Genomic DNA, 26,990 nt, shown 5'->3' with positions numbered 1-26,990 from the left:
TTTACAACAAAGTGTATAGACCCTGCATTGGTGGGCAAAAAAGTGACGGCCATCGTATAAGTAGGAAATTGTTCAGTACGGCGTAAAACACCCATTATGTGAATCAATAAATAAAATTATCGATGTACATTTACCAGAATAAACATGGCGTTCAGCGAAAGAGAATTCGACTCCGCCCTCCTCAGCAGTTCACAATTGAGAATTTATTGCCTCTGTCTGGAAAATATCTCAAACAACAGAACATCGGCTGTATGACACATGGCGGTAGTTTGTATTGGACTCTATGATTCCAAGGTATGGGGAGTTAAGACGGGTCCACGTTTAACGTTTTCAAAGCTTTATTCACCAAAGGAAAGACAATATTCGAATAAAATATTAATTTATTGCACAACACAACTTAATAAACATGAAACACCTGCAAATAACAAAATTACAAATTTGTACTTACGAAATGATCAAAGACTGTAGAACAATTATAAAGATGATTCTTGTAAAACTTTTCTAAACAAAGACCGTCCATTTGACACATTTCTTTATACCTTTACCACTGATACCATATTCGTTGCTTTATGTTCTGATTTAGACTATATATATATAGACTTATTTTACTTAATTATTTATGCCATAATAGTTGCTTGAAGCATCGACTTCGATTAATCAGTTTATCGTTTCTTTACTAATGAATCTGGAAAAGTATTAAATCGTCCACAGTTTTATTATACAAGAAGAGTCATTTATTAATCACTTTCATTTTCTACGTTAGTAGTTATTTTGATTTTATTATCCTATTGTGCAAATACCAAAAAGCATTGACTTTCATTTATCAGTTTATCGTTTCTTTACTTATGACTACCACCACAGTACATGTACATATACCTAATGATTCATCGTCGTCACATGACTGAAAAAGTACGGCGTTAAATTCCAAGCATACATATATACAAACATAGCTGTGACTATGGGTGCCTGGAAACTATTTTTACAAAATGTGCCCAGTTTGGTTATAAAGCATAGCATTATTCCGTAATCAGTTTTATTTTCCATGCTAGTATGAATTTTGATTTTATGATTCTACTGTGCACATACCAACATTTACCGTGCCCTGGCTTAACTGAAAGGACATAACTAATGTCAGAGTCATTTGATGACTGAAAATCAAACAATACGAGTTCTGTCTAGTTCATTAAAAAGCTGTAAATATCATAAATATTTCAGTTTAAATGCACGTCATTGTGACAACAGGAAAATACCACATCACGCTGAAACAAGAGAAAACCAGCGAGTATTTCCCACATAAACAATGGGTGTTAACCCAAAATTACCGAATTCCATACTAAACTGATCTTTACATGTTTCACACAATGTTTCCCGTTTGCAGTGCATATTTTTCTTATCTGTCAGGATGCTTAATTATATATGTCGCTTTTCTATGTCCTTGTTATAACATTTTCTCACCATTGGTGAGTTTCCAGTTGTTATATGTTGTCTTCTCGTTTCTTCGTGCAGCCACCACATCGTTTGTGAGTTCCAGCTGTTATGTGTTGTTTACTTCTGCCTAATTGGTGAGTTGCCACTTACAAGTTGTTTTCTTCTTCCTTCGCATACCCACCACACCGTTGGTGAGTTCCAGCTGTTTTATGTTGTTAACTGTTTCCTTTGTGTATCCACGACATCGTTAGTTCGTGATTTTTCAGTTGTTATATGTTATTTTCTTCTTCTCTTGTGTAGCCACCACATCGTCAATCAGAGAGTTTTCAGTTGTTATATGTTATTTTCTTCTTCCGATGTGTAGCCACCACATCGTCAATCAGACAGTTGTCAGTTGTTATATGTTATGTTCTTCTTTCTTTGTGTAGCCACCACATCATTAACTAGTGATTTTTAGTTGTTATATGTGATTTTCTGATTCCTTTGTTTATCCACCACATCATTAACTAGTGATTTTTGGTTGTTATATGTGATTTTCTGATTCCTTTGTTTATCCACCACATCATTAACTAGTGAGTTTTCAGTTGTTAATGTTGTCTTTTTCTTCCTGTGTGATCAACATCACACCGTTGATGGGTTTCCAGATGTTATATGTTGTTTTCCTCGTCTTTTTTGTACCCACCATTGTCCACACCTTTAGTGGGTTTCCAGTTTGAGGAAACCGAGGACACGGCAGTGACACCCGAAGTCTTGCCACGAACCCCCTCCTCAGTGCTCCGGCACGTGATCAGCGCAATGAACACACGACGGAAGCGTCGGCCGCTCACCACGTATAAAAAGAAGTTGATGGCATGGTTAAAATTGGACAAAAAGTATATAAACGAATTCACAAAGACGTAAGAGGCGTACTGGTACGCATCGGACTGAAAATCCCAGTAGCGCTGGTATATGAAAAAGATGGCGTTTGGGGTGAGTAAGACGAAACATGTGACAGATGCTACGATCAACATAACAGTGACACTTTGTTGCTGGCGCTTCGACTCCGCTGTTTGATTTGTGCTGTTTGTCATGCGCTCTTTCTTGCGCGCGGAACTCCGCAGTCCAACGATAATCATGACGTTACAGAAGAGTAGAGTAGGCCAGGGCAGGAACAGGTAAACAGCGGAGTCCACCCAGGACCATGTGACGAGGAAGGCCTCGAAGTCTTCGTGTATTCCACATATCCACCGACCGGTGAGTTGTTGGCGTTCGGAAGAGGCCATGCAATAGGGTATGTTAAACAATGCCAGGCCAAGCAGCATGCAACTAACTGTGATCTTAGCCCGTCTTACCGTGCAGAGGTTCGCCACTTTCAACGGAAACCAGACTGCGATGAATCGCTCCACGGTTAGGGCCACCATGAGCCATATTGAGTATTGCACCAAAATGGTGCCTATGTAGAAGTAGAACTTACAACCAATTTCTAACACCCTGTATTCGAAATTCAGGATCAGAATTGAGAACAGCTGTTGATAGAAGAGCGCCGTAAAGTCAACTACGGCCAGGACAGTAAGTAAAAAGATGGAGGATGTCATCGGTTTCATTTTCATTAAGGTGACAAAACTGGCTAGATTGCTGGGTAAGCCGATGGCGCAGCAGAGGAAACCCTGTAAATTCATCAGGTTCATTCCCGCAACGTAGATTCCGTACTGATTGAGCAAGTACATAGGGAACTTGGGACCACTAACGTTACTGACAGGAGTTTCCGTGAAATTGCTTATCTCTTCAGACATATTGGTCCACCAGGAACCCGTGTTGTTATCCATTATTATGGTTATTGGTCCGACTCTGTGTTAACCCTGAAACATGAATAAAATAGCATCACTGCATAAACACAAATTCTCAATCATATTACTCTGTATTACGCTAAAGAAACATCAGAGAGAGCGGGACGTGGTCTGATTAAAGGCTTTCGTCATTTAATCTCTAGGGCACACGAGGTGAGGGTTCAAAGCCGGTCCTGGGCAGGGAATTGGTAGGTTTCAGGCTCTCACTACTTGTAGGGGCTTAGGTTACAAAGAGCGGTGGAAGCTCGTGTGTAGCCTTTTGCTTATCCTTTCTGATGACGCTCATGTGATCGTTTCCGTTGTCTAACATAGGTCAGAGAGAATTTGTCTCCCACGAAAACTGTGTGCATACCTGTATCTCTGTGGGGAAGCATGTCTGAAATTTACCAAAGCTAAGTGGTTTACACCGGGCACTCCAGTTTCCTCCGTCCATGAAACTGAGCGCCACCGGATAAGTAAATAACTCTTAGGTATGACGTTAAGCACCAATCCATTAAGAAATAAATAAATTAAAAACGATCGGTGACAGTTTATGTAATACTCTGTGACTCGACCCTAATCAGTGAATGGATCCTGGCTTTGACATTCATCTATGCAATTAATAAAATATCAAAATAATACCTGAATCTTGCCGGTTAAGTGAAGTTTGGGTTTCGTCATTTCATAGAAGTATTAGGCCTTGGATCTGTTTGTACAAATCGAATCTGTAGCTGTTCGAGAGAGCGATTGAAACTGCCAGGTCAAGATAATAATAGAAAACATGTGGCCAAGTCTGACATACATATGACTATCTGGTGTTTCAACATTAGTACCCTATGTGGTGAACTTGAAATTCATGGCATAAACTATGTATTGTTGATTTTTCTCTTAACAAAGTTTTTGTAATCCCTGTTGTAAGAAGAAACTTTATGCTAAGAACTTCTCATTTTAACCCAGGGCTGTGCTGCTATGTTACACACCCAGTTTCTGTTGACTTCGAAAAAAGCTTTTCACAGCGGAGCTCCATTCCATGTTCTTAGAAGTTGGGCTCAGTGATTCAGACTGGCATCAAGAGGATATGTAAGGTTGCGCCTTTGTTTTGTGGTAGTTTTAAAGAAAGGTTAATTCATATCTCTAGGCTGTGTAAGGCCACTTAATGCCTGATAACGGTGCAGTTTTATACGTCATTTCTCACACGCCCAACGTCACCCTCTGGACATAATGGCAATGTCAATGCCAAAACTTTATTGGAATGAATGAATGAATCGATGAATTAATGAATGCCTGGGGTTTAACATCGTACTCAACAATTTTTCAGTTGTATGACGACCCTGGGTGAGTATGCATTTACTGTGTCTTCTTGTGGCAGGGCGAGTCCATGCATCCAAAGTGCTGCCGTCACTGAAGCATGACTGGTAAAACATATTTTGAGTGATATATTTTATAACACCTTTAACTTCCACCATACAATATCAACACTCTCGCACGGACGTCAGAGACGCGGCTCAGTGATAAAAGTGGCTCAGGCTCGGTCTTTCACAGCATATTTCTAGATTCTCCCTACTGTTCGTGAGATCCTTGCATGGGGATAAATAGAAGTCATCGCCACTCATGGGACCATTTGCTTAGTCTTACGTTCGTTAAAGACTTGTTTGTCTTTCATCCATATGGTGAGTAAGTTTTCACATCACTCGTGAGAAAGATTGTCAGTAACATGCCGATGGTCCATTGTTTATTGCAGGTATTCCGATACGATCCACCCCTAAAACTGACCACCTTGCTATGAGGGAGCAATTCTTGAGTATGGCGTTGGACAATAATCAAAAACAAAGTTATAAATAACATGATTTATGCTCTAACTTAACATCATACAATTTAATTTCCAAACTTCAAAATAGCGCTCAGTCATAATCTATTCTTAACAACAAAATACCCATAAAAGCTTCAAAAAAACGTCCAGTTATAATCTATTCTTAACAACAAAATACCCATAAAAACTTCAAAATAACGTCCAGTTATAATTTATTTTTAACAACAAAATACCCATAAAAAGTTTGTTATTGACTCACAGCTTAACTGGAAGCAGTAATTGCAAATTTGACGGATTAAAGAGGGCATTAAAGAATCTGTTAAATCAGTTAAAGTTAGAAAAGGCAATCTCCTTTAACACAGTGGTTTTGTGTTTTCTTCTTCTTTGCTGAGGAAATTCAGTTGAAGACTTTTCATTTCAAGTTAATTAATTTATTTCGTTATAGAATGTATCAACATGTATTGTACAAGATGAGCTTGTAGCACACACCAAGCTAAACTGCCTAGAAAAAAGGAGGTAAAAACCGTGGTAATACATCAGACGTTGGACCTTGTACTGATTTTACAATATCCGGTTTCCTGTATCCGAGAGTGGACTCCACAGCTTGATAAACAAACTGTCGCGTTAATGTTCGTGAATTTGACAGACAAACGTTCTTCGACAGACTACGAAGTTCCTTAAGGAGGCGTATGGTACACGTTACTAAGTTCAAATCAAAATACAAGTTCATAGCAGTTAATTAGGAATTGCTATCAGACTGACTTGATTTCTCCAAGCTCTAGCTGTTTATTCATACGCAATCGCCCACATTCAATAACCTTTTGTAACACAGCGGTTGCTGCTACAAAGCATTTGTCGATGAAGAATCGTCTAAAAGTGAACCCCAGATATACGGAGAAGGCCAATTAAGTTGCTAGGAATGGTCTTGCCATTGATGTAGTGAATGGCCCAGTACGGCAGTGACAGGTAGGCATGAAGTGGCCTGCAGAACACTGATGACCGATGTGATGTACATGACAGTCCATTACGATAACAATCCGAGTAGATCGTCGCCTGATTTCACCTCGTAATTATTGCCCAATTTACGGCTTGTTGTGTGATTTCCTCAGTATGTTTCTTTAGAACCAAAGAGAATTTTTTCATGAAGGTGTCTGGTTTCATTTTGTGCGCATGTTAGTGTGTGCTTATTAGGTGTGTCATGGTGAACCTTCAGCTGAAGGTGTATCATAACCGTGTTTTGGTGTACACCAGTATAAAACTTTAACAACAGCTTTCTGTCAGTACTGATCAGCAAGCTGCTCTACAGTGGAACTGGTGACTGTGGTATGCTGGGACTCAACTAGCATTCTCCCAACTAAGCCGGGATAGTTAAATCAGGGTGATGATATCAGTGGAAACAATATATAACACTGTTATACCCCATCGTACTGAAATCGATGACTCAAAGGGTTCTCTTTTTTTCGACATTTTCAGCCGTGCAGACATCATGTGCTAAACATGGACATTATCTGAAACCCATATATTTAACCTTGTGCAATTGGGAGTTAAAAATATATCATAACTTAAAGGACGTATGAAACATGACGTTCACTGTATTTTCATATTTAGAGTCAGTTGACAATCTTGACTTTTTAAGTGGGATTTTCATATTGAATTTACAGTTATAGTATGACTTCAACTAGAAATGATTTTAGGTGAACAGTAGAGAATTTGAATAAGCTTCTTCGCTTCCCAACCTAATTGTCAGATTATAGTAAATGGTTCAGGCGTCGTGTTTGGCGCTCAAGTAAGGCTGTGTTGTCCAGCCTCAAAAAGATCGAAGTAATTTTTGAAAACGAAGTTAAACACCGATAAAAAAAGTAAGGATTTTAACACGTGAACTGGAATGTCAAGATATTCAATCAAACGATTTTTTATTATCCTAAAGCGTTATATTAGGATAATAACTCCACGTCACGTCCATTAAATTCCTCGACAAAGGGCAAATGTACATGGACTGTAGTCAGTGAATACATCATCATTTTATAATTTGATTTGACCTAATGGAGATGTATGATCCTAGCTGGTTAATGTGGATTAAAAAGATACCATCAAAGAACTAGATCAGATTCACAGGTAAGGTCTGCTTCATGCGAACTTGTACAGGCTTAATAAGTGGGATTACGTCAAAATCAGACAATAGTTAAGAATTACACTGTATCTTGCGCTTCTTGCTGCTCTATTCTGGGTCAGTTATCGTTATTCAAGCCTCCAATATGAATATGTAGAGGTAATTAACTGGCGCTTCACGCTAATGGAGATGTAAACTTAACTGTGTCATAACAAGACAAGGCTTCCGGCTAAAGTGACACTTGCTAATAAATCAGTTACACAGAACATTAAGAAGTGTTCAGTAACAGCCCTGATTGTGCGTAATAAACTTTCCCGGTTATCACCCCCGACGCTCTCGCTATTCTTGCTTTTATTCGCCGAATCTGAATAGGCTCCGAGCTACTCATGCAAGACAAGGTTATAAATATTACACAATGTACCGAGGGTGATAGAAAAACTACTACCTCAACTTTCTCACATTGGTCATTTATTTATTTATTTATTTATTTATTTATTTATTTGATCGGTGTTTTGCGTTGTACTCAAGAAAATTTCACTTAAACGACAGGGGCCAGCATTATGGTGAGAGGATACCCGGCAGAGCCCGAGGAAAACCCACGACCATCCGCAAGTTGCTGACAGACCTTCCCCCGTATGGCCGGAGAGGAAGCCAGGATGAGCTGGACATGAACTCACAGCAACCGTATTGGTCATTTAGCACAAGGCATATAAAAGTGCAGCTGCCTTAATACAGCTTCTGTGTATGTGTCACTTAGCCCGGGGCATATATAATGCCAATACCTTGATACAACTTGGGTGTATTGGTTGTTTTGCACCGGGCGTATTTAATGCCACTACCTTCATACAACTTCGGTGTATCGGTTGTTTTGCACAGAGCGTATATAATGCAGCTGCCTTGATAAAACTTCTGTGTATTGGTTGTTTTGCACGGGGCGTATATAATGCCACTACCTTCATACAACTTTTGTGTATCGGTTGTTTTGTACGAGGCATATATAACGCAGCTACCTTGATACAGCTTCGGTGTATCTGTCATTTAGCACTAGGCATATATAATGTAGCTGCTTTGATACAGCTTCGGTGTATCTGTCATTTACCACAAGGCATATATAATATAGCTACCTTGATACAGCTTCGGTGTATCTGTCATTTAGCACAAGGCATATATAATGTAGCTACCTTGATACAGCTTCGGTGTATTGGTTGTTTCGCACAGGGCATATATCATGCGGCTTCTTCACTTTAACTATGTTATATCTGTTGTTTTGAACATGGCATGACTAAGATGGTATCGTCACCGTAACTTTAGTTAATCCTTTGCTTAGTGAGTCGTATAAATAAGCGGACGACGTCACCGTAACGTTGGGCGATCTCTATTTTTAACACACCATAGATAAGGCTGTGTCGCCACTGTAATTTTGGTTGAACCTTTGTTTTATAAGTGCCATATGTAAGGTGATAAAGTCACTGATGTAACTTTGGTTGATAAACTGTTTTGTGTGCGTCATAAATGAGGTTGTTAAACGTCACTTAAATAATTTCATTTGATCCATTGTGTTGAATGTTTCACACACAAGGCGGTTTACGTCAGTGTAACTTCGACATTAGTGATGGCACTGACGTAACTTTGGTTCACCCACTGTCTTGTAGATGTCACAATAACGTTGGTAACGGCACTGAATTATTTTTGGTCGATGCAATGTTTTTGGTATACATTAAGCTGTGGAGTATTTGTAAGCATAAATCAGCCAAAGATTTGATAGGAAAGCGCTTTCTCTCACCAACTCTGTCCCGATGTTTATAGTTGTAGCGTCACTTAACGACTAACTAAATCCGCTGGGCTCAACAACGTGAATGGCGAAGTTGAGTCGATAAAATAGGCCAGGGTTTCCTGACCTAGCGTACAGTTTCTGGCTATTGTATCTTTATTCTCTCCACCTGCTGATTTAGCACATGGATTCAAAATTCAAAACATGGTTTGTAAAGGACTGAATTTCTTGTTAAACAGCCGAACACTACAATGTCTGCAACTTTACAATTAGCAAATTTCTTGCATATACTACCTTCTTTTCCAAGACATTTTGATTTTATGAAAGATGATTGGACAATTCTCCATCTACTCAATCGTAATTTTAGTTTGCTTTTGGAGAGATAATGCAGTGTGTAATGAAATCGGACATTCTTGTCGACAGAATGGAACCGGCAATAAAGTCTCAAATCCCACCACATGTCTGTGAACATGTATCTACTAGACACTATATTGGTGTACCAGAGCTCTTCGGCTCTGCTATAATCGGACTTGACCTGCCTCTTTAGTTTCCAGTGGTATAACTCTCTACAGATGCTGGTGAAAATTGACTAGCTCTCTTAATTTCGGAGTTCAGACATTTCTCATTAAAGTTACCAAAATCTCCTGTGAATTAGACGGCCATAAAAGAGCTTGCTGCTACATTTATCACCAGCTTCTGTTACTGAAGGGATTGATTTGCTCTACAAAGAGTGTTATTACCGCCTGAAAAGCCATGTGTTTCGCACCACTTTTAATGTATGGGTGGATATTTCTTTGAAAATAGATCTTCATTAGCTAACCAGGACTACACTTTAGAATAGTTGTCGCTTGTCACTGGTTCTTACAGAAAGTCTTGTTGACAGTTCTTCAATACTCATGGCTGGAGTTTGGCGCGTTTAATCTCAGTATCATGGAGAAAATTTCATTTTCAAGTGGACTTCATAGTTCCCGAAATAATTAAATTTTTACTATCAGACGATGACCCCGGACTTCAAACGCCTTCAACGTTTCTACAATCTGAGTTGGAAAGAGGAAATCTGCATAGTTCCCGAAATAATTACATTTTTACTATCAGACGATGACCTCGGGCTTCAAACGCCTTCAACGTTTCTACAATCTGAGTTGGAAAGAGGAAATCTGCATAGTTCCCGAAATAATTAAATTTTTACTATCAGACGATGACCCCGGACTTCAAACGCCTTCAACGTTTATACAATCTGAGTTGGAAAGAGGAAATCTGCATAGTTCCCGAAATAATTACATTTTTACTATCAGACGATGACCTCGGGCTTCAAACGCCTTCAACGTTTCTACAATCTGAGTTGGAAAGAGGAAATCTGCATAGTTCCCGAAATAATTAAATTTTTACTATCAGACGATGACCCCGGACTTCAAACGCCTTCAACGTTTATACAATCTGAGTTGGAAAGAGGAAATTTGCATGAACTTACAGACTTCAGTACAGTTAACTTTTGAAACAGTATTCCTTGAGTATGTTGTATAATATTGTCTATAGTGTCTGACTTACCTGTCGTTCTCCAGGGGCTATACGAGCTTCAGGCAACCGTTAGCGCGGACAACTTTCTGTGATACCCCCGAGTCTGGGATGGCCTTATATCGCTTGGGTGCGGGTCACCGGATATTTCTGATTTGCTGCTTTGTGTATGACGCACGACGCAAAACACTGCAAAAGTCCACTTTCTATTGACGCAATATCGACACAGAGAGCAATAGGGTCGCAGCGCATGGCATTTGCGATCACTTGTGACTAAGCTTTCAAGAGAGCATGGCCTTCAGATCATAACATATTATAATTGGAAAAAACATACTACAATTGGCTGTCTTATTTTTGAAGATATTTTAACTATGTTTTGATCACCGGTTCTCAGTAATAATGACACCAATTAAAACCATCAAGTGAGCTACACTGATACAGGAATTGATCCATGGTCAACGTGGCATTATCGTTGCCTGCTCATCCTCCCTCAGGATTTTAAATGATTTCCACCAAAGGATTTTCTGCAATGAAATCTGGCTTAAACACAGTCTGCGTTCGGTACACTGATGATTAAATCTCAGAGAGTTTTGTATTATTGAAGCCATGTTAAAAGGTTAGATATTCGCGTACAGTCATTACCAGAAACTGCGTCCAGACCTTGATCGCACTGTAAATGTCTACGTGGTAAACCTTTTAGTCAAGCCAAAATCTAGTTTCACACCATACATGCAAAGCCCATCTATTCAACGTCAATTCTGCCTTAGTGGGCCTTTATCGGCCTAGTGGTTAGTATGCTTGTGCCGCACAAGGACCAGGAACCAGGAAGTCCAGCTCATGTTGCCAGCCTATCCGACCGTACGAGGGAAGGTCTTGCAGCAACCTTCCGATGGTCGTGGGTTACCCTAACACTCTAGTCGGGTTTTCCCACCATTATGCTAGCCCACGCGGTATAACTGAAATATTCTTGAATACCGTAAGACGTGAAACACCAATCAAATAAATAAAGGAATAATTATTAGCCCACGTACATCGCAGGCTCGGTCCAGACGTTATACTACATGTCCAATTTGTCAATGTGATAGACTGATTTGGAGGAAGCAATCCCCCACTTATTCAATATATAACTAGGAATAAACTGCTCTTTAAAACACGACATGGGATTGTGATTTACCCGTTGACGGCCTGTGATTCTGTACTTCTCATACTTAGCTTAAAATTATCAATATTTAGGCTATCACTGGCTCATTTCTCTAAAGTGTTACTTTCTATCGTTGTATATCATCTGCCCTTCGTGAATGAGGTCGCTTGCTCGCACCAATCTCAGACGTATTCCTGGATTTTAGTATAACCTCCATTCATGTGACCGTGTAAATTGAAAGGGATAATTTTGATTTCATGGACCTGCGAGGAGTTTGATCAGAACTGGTCAAGCAGTTGAACTGTTCAAGCAGTTGAACTGGTCAAGTGGTGGCCGTTGATTTGTTGGTCGTAGTTGTGGTCAGTCCAATCGGGGATTGCACGGGCTTCGCGGGCACTTGACCCTCGAACATTAGGCTGATCGGACATGGAAATCCCGCGCAGGTAAATTGGAGATCGTAGTGATGTAGAGCATTTTATATAACTTACAATACTTTTTATGTATTTATTTATTTATTTATTTGATTGGTGTCTTACGTCGTTCCCAAGAATATTTCACTTATACGACGACGACCACCATTATGGTGGGAGGAAACCGGGCAGTACCCGGGGGAACCCCACGACCATCCGCTGGTTGGTGGCAGGCCTTCCCACACAATAATGTAGAGTGATAGTAATATACGGTTTTGCATGCTAACCGTGGTGAAAAGTGAAATCTTGTCACGTAGAACATTTCCATTTTGTAATATTAACAATATTTACGGTACACCAATTAGAGACGGGTTTAAACTGGTTAGTCCTGAAAGTGTGACTGAGCTAGTTTTGTAAAGTGGGTGCCATTATAATTTTGTAAATTATCTGTTTTCATAATTTCATTTCGTGCTCAGATGTGATGATACTGATGAAAATCGCGATTTTGGCTATTGGAATCCACCTGTAAATACTGTTTGTCAATTTAGGCAGTTTCCGGTGTTGTTTCATGCACATGTAACCGTAGGACTTCGTAATCAACCTTGCTTTACTTTACATATGAAAGTGTCCAGAAACCTACTCAATCGACAGCTTATGGCACTGCGACTCGCGTACTTCCGGCCGGAGATTTCCAATCAATTATTGCTCGTTCCTTGTAAATGTGTATTTACTTGTGTGTGAAGCAAATGCGTATAGGACTACCTTCGGATCCGATTCATTCCTTGGCACATCATTATACAACAGTAACAAGTAGTGCCATGAACGGTGATGTGCTTTGCCTGTGGTGATAGGGGGTTATGAGCCTGTGGTGATAGAGGGTTATGGACCTGTGGTGATAGGGGGTTATGAGCCTGTGGTGATAGGGGGTTATGAGCCTGTGGTGATAGGGGGCTATGAGCTTGTGGTGATAGGGGGTTATGAGCCTGTGGTGATAGGGGATTATAAGCCTGTGGTGATAGGGGGTTATGAGCCTGTGGTGATAGGGGGTTATGAGCCTGTGGTGATAGGGGGTTATGAGCCTGTGGTGATAGGGGGTTATGAGCCTGTGGTGATAGGGGGTTATGAGCCTGTGGTGATAGGGGGTTATGAGCCTGTGGTGATAGGGGGTTATGAGCCTGTGGTGATAGGGGGTTATGAGCCTGTGGTGCTAGGGGGCTATGAGCCTGTGGTACTAGGGGGTTATGAGCCTGTGGTGATAGGGGGTTATGAGCCTGTGGTGATAGGGGGTTATGAGCCTGTGGTGATAGGGGGTTATGAGCCTGTGGTGATAAGGGGTTATGATAGGGGGTTATGAGCCTGTGGTGATAGGGGGTTATGAGCCTGTGGTGATAGGCGGTTATGAGCCTGTGGTGATAGGCGGTTATGAGCCTGTGGTGATAGGGGGGTTATGAGCCTGTGGTGATAGGGGGTTATGAGCCTGTGGTGATAGGGGGCTATGAGCCTGTGGCGATAGGGGGTCATGAGCCTGTGACGATAGGGGGTTATGAGCCTGTGGTGATAGGGGGTTATGAGCCTGTGGCGATAGGGGGTTATGAGCCTGTGGCGATAGGGGTTATGAGCCTGTGGTGATAGGGGATTATAAGCCTGTGGTGATAGGCGGTTATGAGCCTGTGGTGCTAGGGGGTTATGAGCCTGTGGTGATAGGGGGTTATGGGCCTGTGGTGATAGGGGGCTATGAGCCTGTGATGATAGGCGGTTATGAGCCTGTGGTGATAGGGGGTTATGAGCCTGTGGTGATAGGGGATTATAAGCCTGTGGTGATAGGCGGTTATGAGCCTGTGGTGATAGGCGGTTATGAGCCTGTGGTGATAGGGGGTTATGAGCCTGTGGTGATAGGGGGTTATGAGCCTGTGGTGATAGGGGTTTATGAGCCTGTGGTGATAGGGGGTTATGGGCCTGTGGTGATAGGGGGCTATGAGCCTGTGATGATAGGGGGTTATGGGCCTGTGGTGATAGGGGGTTATGAGTCTGTGGTGCTAGGGGGTTATGAGCCTGTGACGATAGGGGGTTATGGGCCTGTGGTGATAGGGGGTTATGAGCCTGTGGTGATAGGGGGTTATGAGCCTGTGGTGATAGGGGGTTATGAGCCTGTGATAGGGGATTATGAGCCTGTGGTGCTAGGGGGTTATGAGCCTGTGGCGATAGGGGGCTATGAGCCTGTGATGATAGGGGGTTATGGGCCTGTGGTGATAGGGGGTTATGAGTCTGTGGTGCTAGGGGGTTATGAGCCTGTGGTGATAGGGGGTTATGAGCCTGTGGTGATAGGGGGTTATGAGCCTGTGGTGATAGGGGGTTATGGGCCTGTGGTGATAGGGGGCTATGAGCCTGTGATGATAGGGGGTTATGGGCCTGTGGTGATAGGGGGTTATGAGTCTGTGGTGCTAGGGGGTTATGAGCCTGTGACGATAGGGGGTTATGGGCCTGTGGTGATAGGGGGTTATGAGCCTGTGGTGATAGGGGGTTATGAGCCTGTGGTGATAGGGGGTTATGAGCCTGTGATAGGGGATTATGAGCCTGTGGTGCTAGGGGGTTATGAGCCTGTGGCGATAGGGGGTTATGAGCCTGTGGTGATAGGGGGTTATGAGCCTGTGGTGATAGGGTGTTATGAGCCTGTGGCGATAGGGGGTTATGAGCCTGTGGCGATAGGGGGTTATGAGCCTGTGACAATAGGCGGTTATGAGCCTGTGGTAATAGGGGGTTATGAGCCTGTGGCGTTAGGGGGTTATGAGCCTGTGGTGATAGGCGGCTATGAGCCTGTGGCGATAGGGGGTTATGAGCCTGTGGTGATAGGGGGTTATGAGCCTGTGGTGATAGGGGGTTATGAGCCTGTGGTGATAGGGGATTATGAGCCTGTGGCGATAGGGGGTTATGAGCCTGTGGCGATAGAGGGTTATGAGCCTTTGCGGGGCGGGGAGTACATTGCAACTTTATATTTATTTATTTGAGTGGTGTTTTAGCCGTACTCAAGAATATTTCACTTCTACGACAGTGGCCAGCATTATGGTGGCTGGAATCCAGGCAGAGCCCGGGGGAACCCAGCACCGTCCGCTGGTTGCTGATAGGCCATTGAACTCACAGCGACCACATTGGTGAGAGGCTACTAGGTCATTACGCTGCGTTAGCGCGCTACCCAACTGAGCAACGGAGGCCCTGCTACTTCATAAGTTTATAGATTAACAGCTGAAATAAAACCCTGAGTTAAACTGACCGAATTTCACCAGTAATACGTCTGACCGTTCACGAAGTATCACATTGCCGTAACTGCTCTGGTTTGATTGCGCTGTCTTTTATCCTGTATGGTTGTATTACACATCTGGCATAACTTATAAAAAAATCACCGGATGGGTCACAGGAAAATTTGCTGTGTAACAATATTGTGTTTTCTAGATTATTGGTCACAGATGGAATGGCTTAAGTAGGAGAAATTTAACAAAATGTTCTGAGCTTAAGGCTAGTAAATGGAGAGTAGACCTATATATAGAAGGTTGCTAGTGAGAACACAAAATACTGTGCGTCTCTCCGTCATGTCCACACTGACACAGTTATTACTTTCATTGGGCAAATTAAGTGATAGGTTTAATAATGGTTTGATATATATTATTTTAACCGATGAATTTATAACTTAGCGTGTTAATGCTGATACGAAGTTTGTTTACATAACTAATGTGTGTCTGTGCGAAATGTGTGGTCAGATCGCGATCATGTAGAGAGCTAATGGCGTGGCCTACTAACTGTACCTTCAAAAACAACTGAGTTCGTGAATACTTTATTCTGTTTCATCACAGAAACATCATTACTACACTATATTCATTGTTTTCCCTTTTATAATATAATAGGGAATCATGACAATATTTTGTCATGAATCAATGAATGGAAATGTTTTGTATCCTCCCCCCAAAAAACATAACATGAAACAAAAACAGTAATATGTAATATAAACGCTTATACACAACACAGTTCCGTTTTGTCAGTTTAGGGTATTTAACAAAATTTTCAAACGTTTACAGGATCATATCCAATTCATGTACAACAGTCGATGTCTAACTGCGTCACAGCTTTCGCTTAATTCAGTACGTTATCGTTTTTTTCTGGTTTCTCCACCGTAAAAAACTACATACGTGCACATAATGGAAAAGTTCTGCCCATTCTACAACAGTTATTATTACATTACTATATGGCCACACAGTGGAAACTTCTGAAAACACACCGTCTCAAAACCGTTCTGTACTGAGAGAAATGTAAGGTTTCCCCGTCCTGTTTGTCTCTTTTATGTTCTTCAGTCAGCCTCCAAATCGCCATGTATAGAGCTGCCATCCTGAACAAACGGTTCTCAAAGGAGATAAGGATTCTTTGAAACGGACATACTAAGTTAATTGTGTACAATGACTTCTGATCTGGGGAGGGGAACAAGTCGCATTAAAGGCAAGAGAACAGTTTCCCGATCTCGTATCTTTGAATAAAAGAAAAAAAATTGAAATAATAATGTAGGTAGTACTTGAATTTAAACATCGTTGTAAACGTCACATTATCGCGGTTTAATTCCATGCATCGATACGTAAAATCGTGATACGGAATTGTAAACACATTATTAAGTGTAAACATATTTTTAGGTGTAAACACATTGTTTAACACTCGGCTTGCCGTTGGCTCGTGACGGCATTCCTTGTCACTTAGATTCGAGACCTGTATGTTTCATTCTACCCAGCTTTCAGAGATGCAGATCTGGTTTGAAATCAAGAGGATTGTGGGACTGACAGCTTGTTTTTTTTCTTGATATTAACTCTTTATAGTGGGAAAAAGATGAGATCATATTTTTTGGAAGAGCAGCCGAGTCAATCCTAGCAGTGGAGAGACGTAATACAAATATGGCGGTTTCCGAAATTCGAATGATGTCTTAGTGGATGCGTTTGTTATATTTGTGTTAACTGCGAATTTATGGTCTTTATTTTCCTGCAAAATGAAGGTATGTGAATTCAGAATTTTAAGTTCGCGGGAAACCTGTTTTCGTTGTGCACAGCTGTACATTTAAGGACAGAGCGTGCAGGAGAGAAGATATAGTTCCATGCAGGTTCCATAGTAGTTAATGAAGATGCTAAGCTGGGACTGTGCCAAATAAAGATAATAAACGATGAACTCTTCTGTATTTAGCTAGAGTGAATGATATGTATACTGAGTCGCCCTCCAACATTCATCAATATATTTTTGTATTAGCCGGGTAACTTTACCTGTAACGTGTAATGTAACCTTAAAAATAATAAGATAACATTTCAATCAAATTAATAAATGAGGTAGATTTTAAATATCAGGTTAATCCAAATCCAGACACCACTCTGTTCAGTTTAAACAATGTAGTGATCCAACAACAATAATTGATGACAAACATATTGACATAAGTATATTTATATACAGCCTAATTGTACGTTTGCTATAGCATGATCTAGACAGTCAGCCTAATTGTACGTATGTTATGGCATGACATAGACAGTCAGCCTAATTGTACGTATGTTATGGCATGACATAGACAGTCAGCCTAATTGTACGTATGTTATGGCATGACATAGACAGTCAGCCTAATTGTACGTATGTTATAGCATGATCTAGACAGTCAGCCTAACTGTATCTATGTTATGGAATGCTCTAGACAGTCAGCCTAATTGTACGTATGCTATAGCATGATCTTGACAGTCAGCCTAATTGTGCGTATGTTATGGCATGATCTAGACAGTCAGCCTAATTGTACGTATGTTATGGCATGATCTAGACAGTCAGCTTAATTGTATGTATGTTATGGCATGATCTAGACAGTCAGCCTAACTGTATCTATGTTATGGAATGCTCTAGACAGTCAGCCTAATTGTACGTATGCTATAGCATGATCTTGACAGTCAGCCTAATTGTACGTATGTTATGGCATGACATAGACAGTCAGCCTAATTGTGCGTATGTTATGGCATGATCTAGACAGTCAGCCTAATTGTATGTATGTTATGGCATGACATAGACAGTCAGCCTAATTGTACGTATGTTATAGCATGATCTAGACAGTCAGCCTAACTGTATCTGTGTTATGGAATGCTCTAGACAGTCAGCCTAATTGTACGTATGCTATAGCATGATCTTGACAGTCAGACTAATTGTGCGTATGTTATGGCATGATCTAGACAGTCAGCCTAATTGTACGTATGTTATGGCATGATCTAGACAGTCAGCCTAATTGTACGTACCGCTATGTTATGGTAGTGATGTAGTTGATGGTCATAAAACCTTTATTTTGTTGACAGATATCTGGTCTACCATTGTCAAACACCATTTACTGCTATCCCAAGTATTTTAAGTTTTGCTTTACTTGAATGGTGTTTTACACGTGTTTTTCAGCTATTTGTCACTTTCCCTGTCAACTGTACAATTTCCTCCGACATAATCCATTCTCAGATCAAAATAAAAATGTATTCTGTATACTGTGTCAAATTATCGTGAATGGTGACCAGAATCAGTATAGTTTTGGTACCAGCTAATGATGCTTTTCAGGACTTGTCTCTTGTTCACGTGACTTTAGATGGCAACGGCTGGTTCGTCGGCATCACACATCCATGCATTTCACTGATCTTTGATTAATATTTTGAAACTGAACTGTTAACCATTCTGGTTCATTTGGGTCTGTTTCCCATGAGATTAGCAAGACTTTCTTTTCATTGTGCTTTCTAGGACTTCGTCCATTCATCCGTGAGCCTTATGGCTGCTATAGCATAGTCGATTTCGGACCACATCGAAGGCCTCTAACGTTTCTCACATGTCATTTAGAATGTCTTCTTTGATCAATTCGTGTCTGTACATTTGTCGGGTTTTCCTGGATTGCTATCTAATTATGAAATCAGTCAGCATGTTTGTGTCAAACTTTTACACACAGGTTTTTACTGTTTGTGTATGCGGACTTTTTTCGACTCCTATTTACACATTTATGGCTTAAGCGTACAAACCACATTTATAACACAGCTTTGTGTACAAGACTCTTATAAAGTGTATGAGGCCTTGTTTGTGTCAAGCACGGTTTCTCTGTGATTGTGTGTATGAAGTAAACAAGTCAGGACTTGTGTGTGTTAGGCACAGTTCCTCTGTGATAGTGTGTATAAAGTGTACAAACCTTAACATGTGTGTGTTAAGCACGGTTTCTCTGTGATAGCGATTATAAAGTGTATGAGGCAGAGCTTGTGTGTGATATTGTGCATAAAGTGTATGAACCAGGACTTTTGTGTGTGTTAAGCACTGTTTCTCTGTGATAGTGTGTATAAAGTGTACAAGACAGGGTCTGTGTGTGTTAAGCACTTTTTCTCTGTGATAGTTTGTATAAAGTGTATGCGCCAGGGCTTGTGTGTGTCAAGCACGGTTCGTCTGTGATAGTGTGTATAAAACTAGCGTACAGGGAATGTTTGCACAACCCAGGGTTTGTGTGTGTTCCTCCGTGACAGTGTGTATAAAGTGTACAAGCCAGGGTTTGTGTGTGTCAAGCACTGTTCGTCTGTGATAGTGTATATAAAACTAGGGTACAGGGAATGTTTGCTCAACCCAGGGTTTGTGTGTGTTCCTCTGCGATAGTGTGTATCAAGTGTACGAGCCAGGGCTTGTGTGTGTTAAGCACAGTTACTCTGTGATAGTGTGTATCAAGTGTACAAGCCAGGACAAGGGTATCCCAAGCATAATTCCACTCTGAGACGTATATGTTATAATCATGTCTCTTATTACTTATTCAGAGAATAGTGAGTTATTGTGATAAAGGTAAACAATCCCATGGTGAATATACATGAATGTCATAACTGAATTCGCAAACAGCGACGGTGAACAGCTGTGATCATGGAACATTTTTTATGTTGTGCCCCGCTTTACTACCAGTTACTTTGTGGTAAGCCAGTATAATCTATCACGACCACTCAATAGCTGCTGCCAGAAGAAACCATCTGCTAAAGGGCTGCTGAACACGAGGTCTAGCCCTGGGATAAGCACCACTTGACCCTTCGTTGATTCCATCTCCGCTACTCTGCTAACACAATTGGTCACCCGAACCTTACATAATTGCCCAATAAACAAGCCTTCCTGTTTCGCTTTTACACTGAGGGGGTAATGGGTTAGTTTTTCTCACTGTGCGGTCAGCGGATAATTTCTACGTTTATCAAGTGCTTTGTGGAGCACGTCTCTGATGGTGAAGGTAGATCCAAGCATTTGTAGAAGACCCTTGTTTCCTGTAAAAAGAGCCAACATTGATTCACATCGCCTTCAAATGATGTGTCTATTGGGTTACATTTGGAGAATGTGTTCACGGAGAAAAGGTAAATGACGTCATTTTGCAGAAGCAACCGTTTCTTTATCTATTACAACACTAACAACTCATGCTAGTTGAAAGAAAATGGTTGTAGACATGGTCATTTAGATTAACATCTCTAGTATTGAATTTTGTATAGTACCTTGTGTGTCGTCGCAAATGTTTTCCTGTCCTCTACATACCAGTTACCTACATATTATCAGCCTATAACAAACCTATCAGCTGACGATCGTCGTCCCTCAGCTCACTGAACACGCACCATTACAAAGGCAATCGCTCTATTCTCTCGACTCAGTATAAATGTGTTCTACTCTCAGAAGATGTAGATGTCTTTCCTGTGTCATAATGTTGGACTCTTAGTCGACATTGCGGACATTTGACTCTTTAGTTCGTTGTGTATTTGCCACGAGGTTACCCATTAGTATTAGCGCTGTTGATTGCAGATGTTCACCCCTTATTGGTGAAAGAACAATCCGAATAAACCCGGCTGTATATAGGAATATTCTTACATCGAGTTACATTTATTTAGGTTGGTGAAAGACAAGTCACTCATTGTCACCAAGCCCCCCCCCCCCCCTTCCCCACGCGAACAGTGATGAGAGCAGAGGAATTAGTCCGCTGCTCTAAGTAAATCCTCCTAAATGTTTCTCTGACAAGCCCTTTTTTTTACTAGAGCTATAGCTCATTACTTCCGGGAACTCTTTTGACAGAGACGATTTTATAAATACAAAATATATGCTGCGGAAATCGTATCCTCACTGGGATTAGGGGAGCTAAGTGCCTATACATATTCAGATTTCTCCATAAGCCGGCTGCAGTTATGAAACGAGTTTTTAATACCTTTAATATCCTACAGTGGGACTCGGATGTTATCAAATTCGGTCTAATAAGTCGGACATGTAATCTGTCTTTCTAAGAAATTACAAATTCTTACAGTATTGTATTGGGCTACAATGCAGGGAAATGATGGGTACCGCGCTGGTTCTGACTGTTAAATCACTGGTTCACTGTGACTGTCTGGCCCCTTACCAATGAGATCGCGCGTTCGAATTCTGCTCTCCCTGCTTCGGCAGCAAATTTAAGTCAGAAGATTTGCAAGGTACGTGACAAACGGAAGTTGCTTTCGCCGGTCATTCCAGTTTTCTCCATATACACCTGAAACCACTACATACACCGAACAAAAATGAAGTACATGACTGAAGAAAATACTAACATTATAGCTACATGTAAGTATGTATATGGTGACAGTGAGGTAGGCTGTTCGAATCCCGCTCTTGGTGGATCGGCTGCGGGTTTATGTTAGGTGTTTTGTCATGTGCCTGGTGAGACGCGGTGGTTTCGTATCAGTTCTCCGCCGTGGAGAGAAATAAAATCTTACAGGAGAGAAAGGGTTAACATAAATTTACACGGACGGTTTTGTTCAGACTTGTAAAGCCATTAAAATGGTTAAACATTGTTTCATTTTACTGTACATAAAACTAAAATTTTCTTGCCACCTACATACATGTAGAATTGCACGTTACTAGGCATACAGTGTAGTTGACCAGATATTGTGAGAGTATCTTAACCGATGAACCGTCAATCTTTTCCCTGACAAGGCTATATCAAGTACTTGACAGACCACAGCTTAATGCCAGACACCAGAAGTTTTAGCTGCTTGTCAAGAAGCCAGGATGCTTACGATTATCAAGCAGCGTAATGCTTTTAGCATGGCGGCGAATATCCATAAGGTTGTATAATTACAACATAAGATAAGTTCCAAGATAAGAGATATTTTTATTTCAAATTTACAAAATCATGATAGGTAAAGTAAAATACTAAAAATATAAACAATAAGAAATATTTAATTAAAAACACGACTAGTTCTACGACTAGTTCATGGATCTCATGGCTGAAGGGAACTAGATAGGATACAATGAACAAACAAACAGTATAGTGCTTGTAACTCCAACCAGTCGATTTTCCTGACCGTGCATTACTCGGAAACAATGTTAAGGGCACTTTTACGCTGGAAATCCAGGCCGACAATGTTTTCAACCCCAGCCTATGGAAGATTCTTATGTTAGGGGAAGCTATAGACCTTCCACAGTATCCTCAAACCAAAGATTATCACAAAATCATAATCGTTTCATTATGAAATTTCTTTATTGTTAATGTATGATTGGAGTTATCCTAGTGTTAAGGTAATCCTATGTATTTCATCTAAATCGTTTCCCTTGTTTATTAGCTTGGGGTTAAAGTAGCTTAATAGATCATTTCTGCCTTATCAAGATGACTCCTTGTAACAGGAAGTGAAAACCATGTTGATCTTCTATTGGTCACCATGAGGAAAACACTAGATATGAAATGACCTCTACCCTTCTATAGTATCGGCCTCCTGGCACGAGATTGGCCCACGTGTTCAGAGTACCTCCTCGAGGTGATCGTCGATAAGAATATGACGAGATCACCAGTCATAGTGGTACATTCGGTATGTAGAGCTCACACTTCCTGCTTCCTAAGAGAACGCTCTAGTTATTAAAAACACTCCAGTAAGATTACTGCACCCGAGATTAGATTTCGCGATACTGGGAGGTGTTTAACATTTAAAATATTCTACACACATATATAAGCTTGTTGGAGAAGAAGTACCGCCTAATTAGCATTATTTTCAGCAGAATTTAAATCAATATAATTCTGAAAGTTATATTTCACATATCACTAGACATCGGTTGACTGTTGACCACGAATTTACAGCCCACGCTCACTATACCCACGTGGCCTGGGTAACAGGGTATACCGCACATACGCTACTGTTTGGAACGTTGTTTATATCCTGGCATATATATATATACAATGTTCCAATAATAATGTTTGGAGGTTAGAAGTATTAATCGACATCAACTGTACAAATATTCAACAATGTGATACAATTGTTTTTGCGACAGAGACAGTCCAGTAGGAGTAAACCTAAAGGTATAAGACTTCAAGTGTCCTTAAAATAGGCCCATGTATACTTCTGTTTTCCTCTTTACTGTACCAAGCTTTTGAATATATAGTGATTTATAATACGTAAATGACGCGTGTATTCAATGCACCAGAACTAATTTCATTGTTTAAGTGCCATGAAGTAAGCCAAGAGGTTATCTGCAGTATACGATTTGATATCAGTATTTGTCAGTATACGCTGTAATCACATCAATTTATATATCTAGGTCTGCATATCACAGATCACAACGCAAATTTTATTATTGCCACGTCGAAAGGAGCAGCGGCAGTCAGCATGAGATGGACTTGAACTCACAGCGATCGCACTAATAGGAGGCTCCTGATCCATTGCGGCCTGCTGCTGTGCCACTGCTCAAGAACATCTGCTCAAGTTGGCAATGGTTGATTACTGGACATCATTTATCTGAAAAGTTGCCTCTTGCGTTAATCTTTATCCGCGGGATGCTTATTGGGTTTGAGAAAGACTTATCTGACCGACCTTTTATCTGACCTGGTGTGATATAAGCTTACTTGGTTTGGGAGATGCCTATTCGATTTAGAAGATATTTGTAAGCCTTGAAATATGCCTGTTCCGTTTGATGCTTGTTTGGTTTAGAAGATGCTTATTTGGTTTGGGAGACGCTTGTTTGGTGTGCCGTAGATGCTTATTCCGTTTGAGAGATGTATTTTTGGCGGTGATCCCCTTCCATACCTGAGCCTTTACCCTCCACTGAAGATGAATTACCATTTACAACCATGTACGGATTTGATGTAATAATAGAGCCTGATAAAAACCGAACGCATATTAACTTACACTGTAAATTATAGTCATTAATAAATTCGTATGTCAAATACCTTAAACTAACTGAACATTTCATGAGGCTTCCAATTAAAATCCCCACAGAGATACTATAACAAGGCATTTTGTAAACATCAGTCACAGACGGGATTTATGACAACGTTCATGCATCATTATGTTCAGTTATAAAAATACGGAAAAAAAAAAGAAGACTTGTGTCGCAACCATTTATATATCCAGAAGCCTGGGACTAATCTCTGCAAAAATTCAGTGCGGGCCAAACTTGCCATAGTTATTTACAATGAATAGAACATCACAAAGCCTTTACCAATATGTACTTGAGACTTGCATGAAGATTTCATTAAAATATGAAAATAACTCTTCAGAGATTTGCCGAAAAGACTAGTAGTAATAAATAATATAAAACATAATATTGGTATAATATTGAACAGAGAAGAAAGATTCCCAAAATATGGTAACCTCCGAATCACAGCAAAGACATGGCCTAAGTTTTCATTCATTATAAACACAGGTATGGTAAAAGTGTAAATCAAATTAAAATAAAAAAACACGTTAAAAATCCTAAAAGCATGGAAGTTGATCTGTAAATTATTTTCATGAAGACATATAATAGCAGTTTATTAATTATGGTGAAGCGTCATGAAACAGTGGCTGAGAAACTAACGGTGGGGCAAGCATAAACAGGTAGACGTGGTAATCTACTCCAAACTCCAAATCCACACATAGTCAACAACTAAAGTTAGTTAGGTCAATGACCATTCATATATCACTGAATATAACATATAACAAGGACGTATAACCGAAAACAAAATCTATACACTAAATCTGCATACATATTTAACGTAATATATGCTGATTGTTATTTTGTACATGTGGAAAATGATCAAACTTTTAACGATCTCATTTCGGACAACGCATATAAACATTATCTATTACTTCGGAAACCAAAGCGAACATATCCTGCCTTTCACTTGTCAATCGAAAGGGCTGGTTATGCATATATACTAACCAGAGCATAACGTCCGTCAGTTATTGTAGTTTTACAATCCTTTCCAATCTTCCCCTCTTCAGTAAGTCATTGTATATTTTATACCAAAGCCGATCGGAATTATAACATAAAACCCCTAAAAAACTTTTTCATCTCACCTGCTACGAAATAAAGACTTTATTTTCGTCTCTTTGTCTCATGTCGCAGTTTCTCAATAACTCAATACCAGTTTCCATTAACGGGGTTTTACTTCGTACGTAAATAAAATCAGTCAAAATTAAAAATGGTAAAAAGTGTTTTCGCTGTCTGGTTGTTAAGGCCGCATATACAGTATCTTTACACATTTCTACGTGTACATATACACCCTTACAGATACACAAGCAGAAAACTCCACATGTGTACAAGTAAGCCACATATAAAAACTGATGCTCAGTTTACAATTTTCAAATCCCAGTGAATCTGACTCTAGTGCATTTTTTTACAAAACAAGGGTCGCACATATAAACAAAAGTAGCACATATAAACAAGCGTCGCACACAAATGAACATGGAAAAATCAAACAGGGTTATATGGACATCGAATTAACATGTGTATTTTAATATTTGGTGCTAATTTTATTCCAATTTCTCTTGTTTTTATAAAAGTCAACTTGTTAATAATATTCTGTCAAAAATGTTGAAATGAAAGTGTCTTAACAGTGTGATAGCCAAATATGGCCGCTATTGGTTATCACCATTATATTTTTGTTCGGCGTATTCAAGATTCTGAATCATGCATGTATATCCAATGTTTTGGAGCTAATGTTATTGTATTTTAAGCCCATGGAACAACCTTTGGAATCCGCTTTTTTCTGTTTAAGCAGTGTTCGTGTCTGAACATATTGGCGATTGGTACACAAAACCTGCCATACCTGTGCAATCTGTAAGTAGTTAGCACATGTTCCAAGTAAAGCCGACAAGTTTTGGGTACATTGGAAGCAACTTTGACTTGATCGGATTTTAAAATGATTGGGTAAGTCTATATTACATGGCCCTGAGCTGGATGGTACAGGGTTTATCAGACAGGCCAGGCTGAATATACCATTAACGATACACTGAAAAAATAAATGTTTAACATTTAAGCGTCTCTTTGATACATATAATAAAGGTACTTAATGTTTTATTGTAACATGTTTAATGCTTAAACACTTAAACGTGTTTACCCAACAACCGATAGTAAGACCGCTTTATAATGTTGATCATATACATTGAAAACTTTAAATCACTCCGTTCAAGCAATAAACCCATTCAATTTACTACATAAATGATTGCATTTATACTATAAATGTGAGTATTTATAAAATACTGCATGTATTTATAAATATATCAATATATTTATAAACATACGCGTGTATCTGAAATATAAACACTTCTTGAACATGTTAAAAGAAAGCATTCATTATAGTGTGTCCATAAAATGGATCAAATTATAGCATTTTGAAACAGTGAAATCATTTTTACGCTCTAGATAGTATATATTTACTGAAAGGCATTAATTTGTTAAGCACGTTTATTATCTGTTGCAGAAATAATTTTAAATGATATTGTCAGTGTACGATATTCAGCCTGGTGTTTGATAACTGTATTATTAGATTTTGTACCGTATTCAATCAGCTACAGCTTGAAGTTTAGCAGTATGATCAAGGCCACTAAGCGGACCACCTACTCCAGTTCAAACTGCAGGCAAGCCTTATACAATGGTTGTTTGGAAATCGCCGATCGTTGCGGCATGTAGCGCTCTCAATGTAATGTGAATTATTACTAAAATGTCCACAAGCCATTGGTATTTTATAAACTTGAAGGATGACGAAAA

The 26,990-nt window shown here is 40.0% G+C and overlaps 2 protein-coding genes across 2 annotated transcripts; one reads left to right on the top strand and one right to left on the bottom strand.

The window, feature by feature from the left end:
• Positions 1 to 2,075: 2,075 nt before the first annotated feature.
• On the bottom strand, positions 2,076 to 3,233 carry LOC135465165 (G-protein coupled receptor daf-37-like). Its single transcript, XM_064742587.1, has one exon. It carries the CDS (start codon positions 3,231 to 3,233, stop codon positions 2,076 to 2,078), a length of 1,158 nt encoding a protein of 385 aa, XP_064598657.1.
• An 8,000-nt stretch (positions 3,234 to 11,233) lies between these two features.
• LOC135465149 (ice nucleation protein-like) lies at positions 11,234 to 14,995 on the top strand. Its single transcript, XM_064742586.1, has 7 exons — positions 11,234 to 11,297; positions 12,842 to 13,012; positions 13,130 to 13,314; positions 13,431 to 13,578; positions 13,671 to 13,817; positions 14,079 to 14,270; positions 14,649 to 14,995. The coding sequence occupies exons 1-7, from the start codon at positions 11,234 to 11,236 to the stop codon at positions 14,993 to 14,995; spliced, it is 1,254 nt and encodes a 417-aa protein (XP_064598656.1).
• Positions 14,996 to 26,990: the final 11,995 nt, after the last annotated feature.

Source organism: Liolophura sinensis, chromosome 1 (genome assembly GCF_032854445.1).
Source record: "Liolophura sinensis isolate JHLJ2023 chromosome 1, CUHK_Ljap_v2, whole genome shotgun sequence".
NCBI classification, from domain to species: domain Eukaryota; kingdom Metazoa; phylum Mollusca; class Polyplacophora; order Chitonida; family Chitonidae; genus Liolophura; species Liolophura sinensis.
This window is presented reverse-complemented; position numbering and strand designations above follow the sequence as displayed.

Coding starts and splice junctions, on each gene's coding strand:
- LOC135465165 (XM_064742587.1), bottom strand. CDS start 3,233: ATGGATAACAACACGGGTTCCTGGTGGACCAATATGTCTGAAGAGATA.
- LOC135465149 (XM_064742586.1), top strand. CDS start 11,234: ATGCTTGTGCCGCACAAGGACCAGGAACCAGGAAGTCCAGCTCATGTT. Junction 13,315..13,430: donor TAGGGGGTTATGAGCCTGTG/GTGATAAGGGGT, acceptor CTGTGGTGATAG/GGGGGTTATGAGCCTGTGGT. Junction 13,818..14,078: donor TAAGCCTGTGGTGATAGGCG/GTTATGAGCCTG, acceptor CTGTGGTGATAG/GGGGTTATGAGCCTGTGGTG.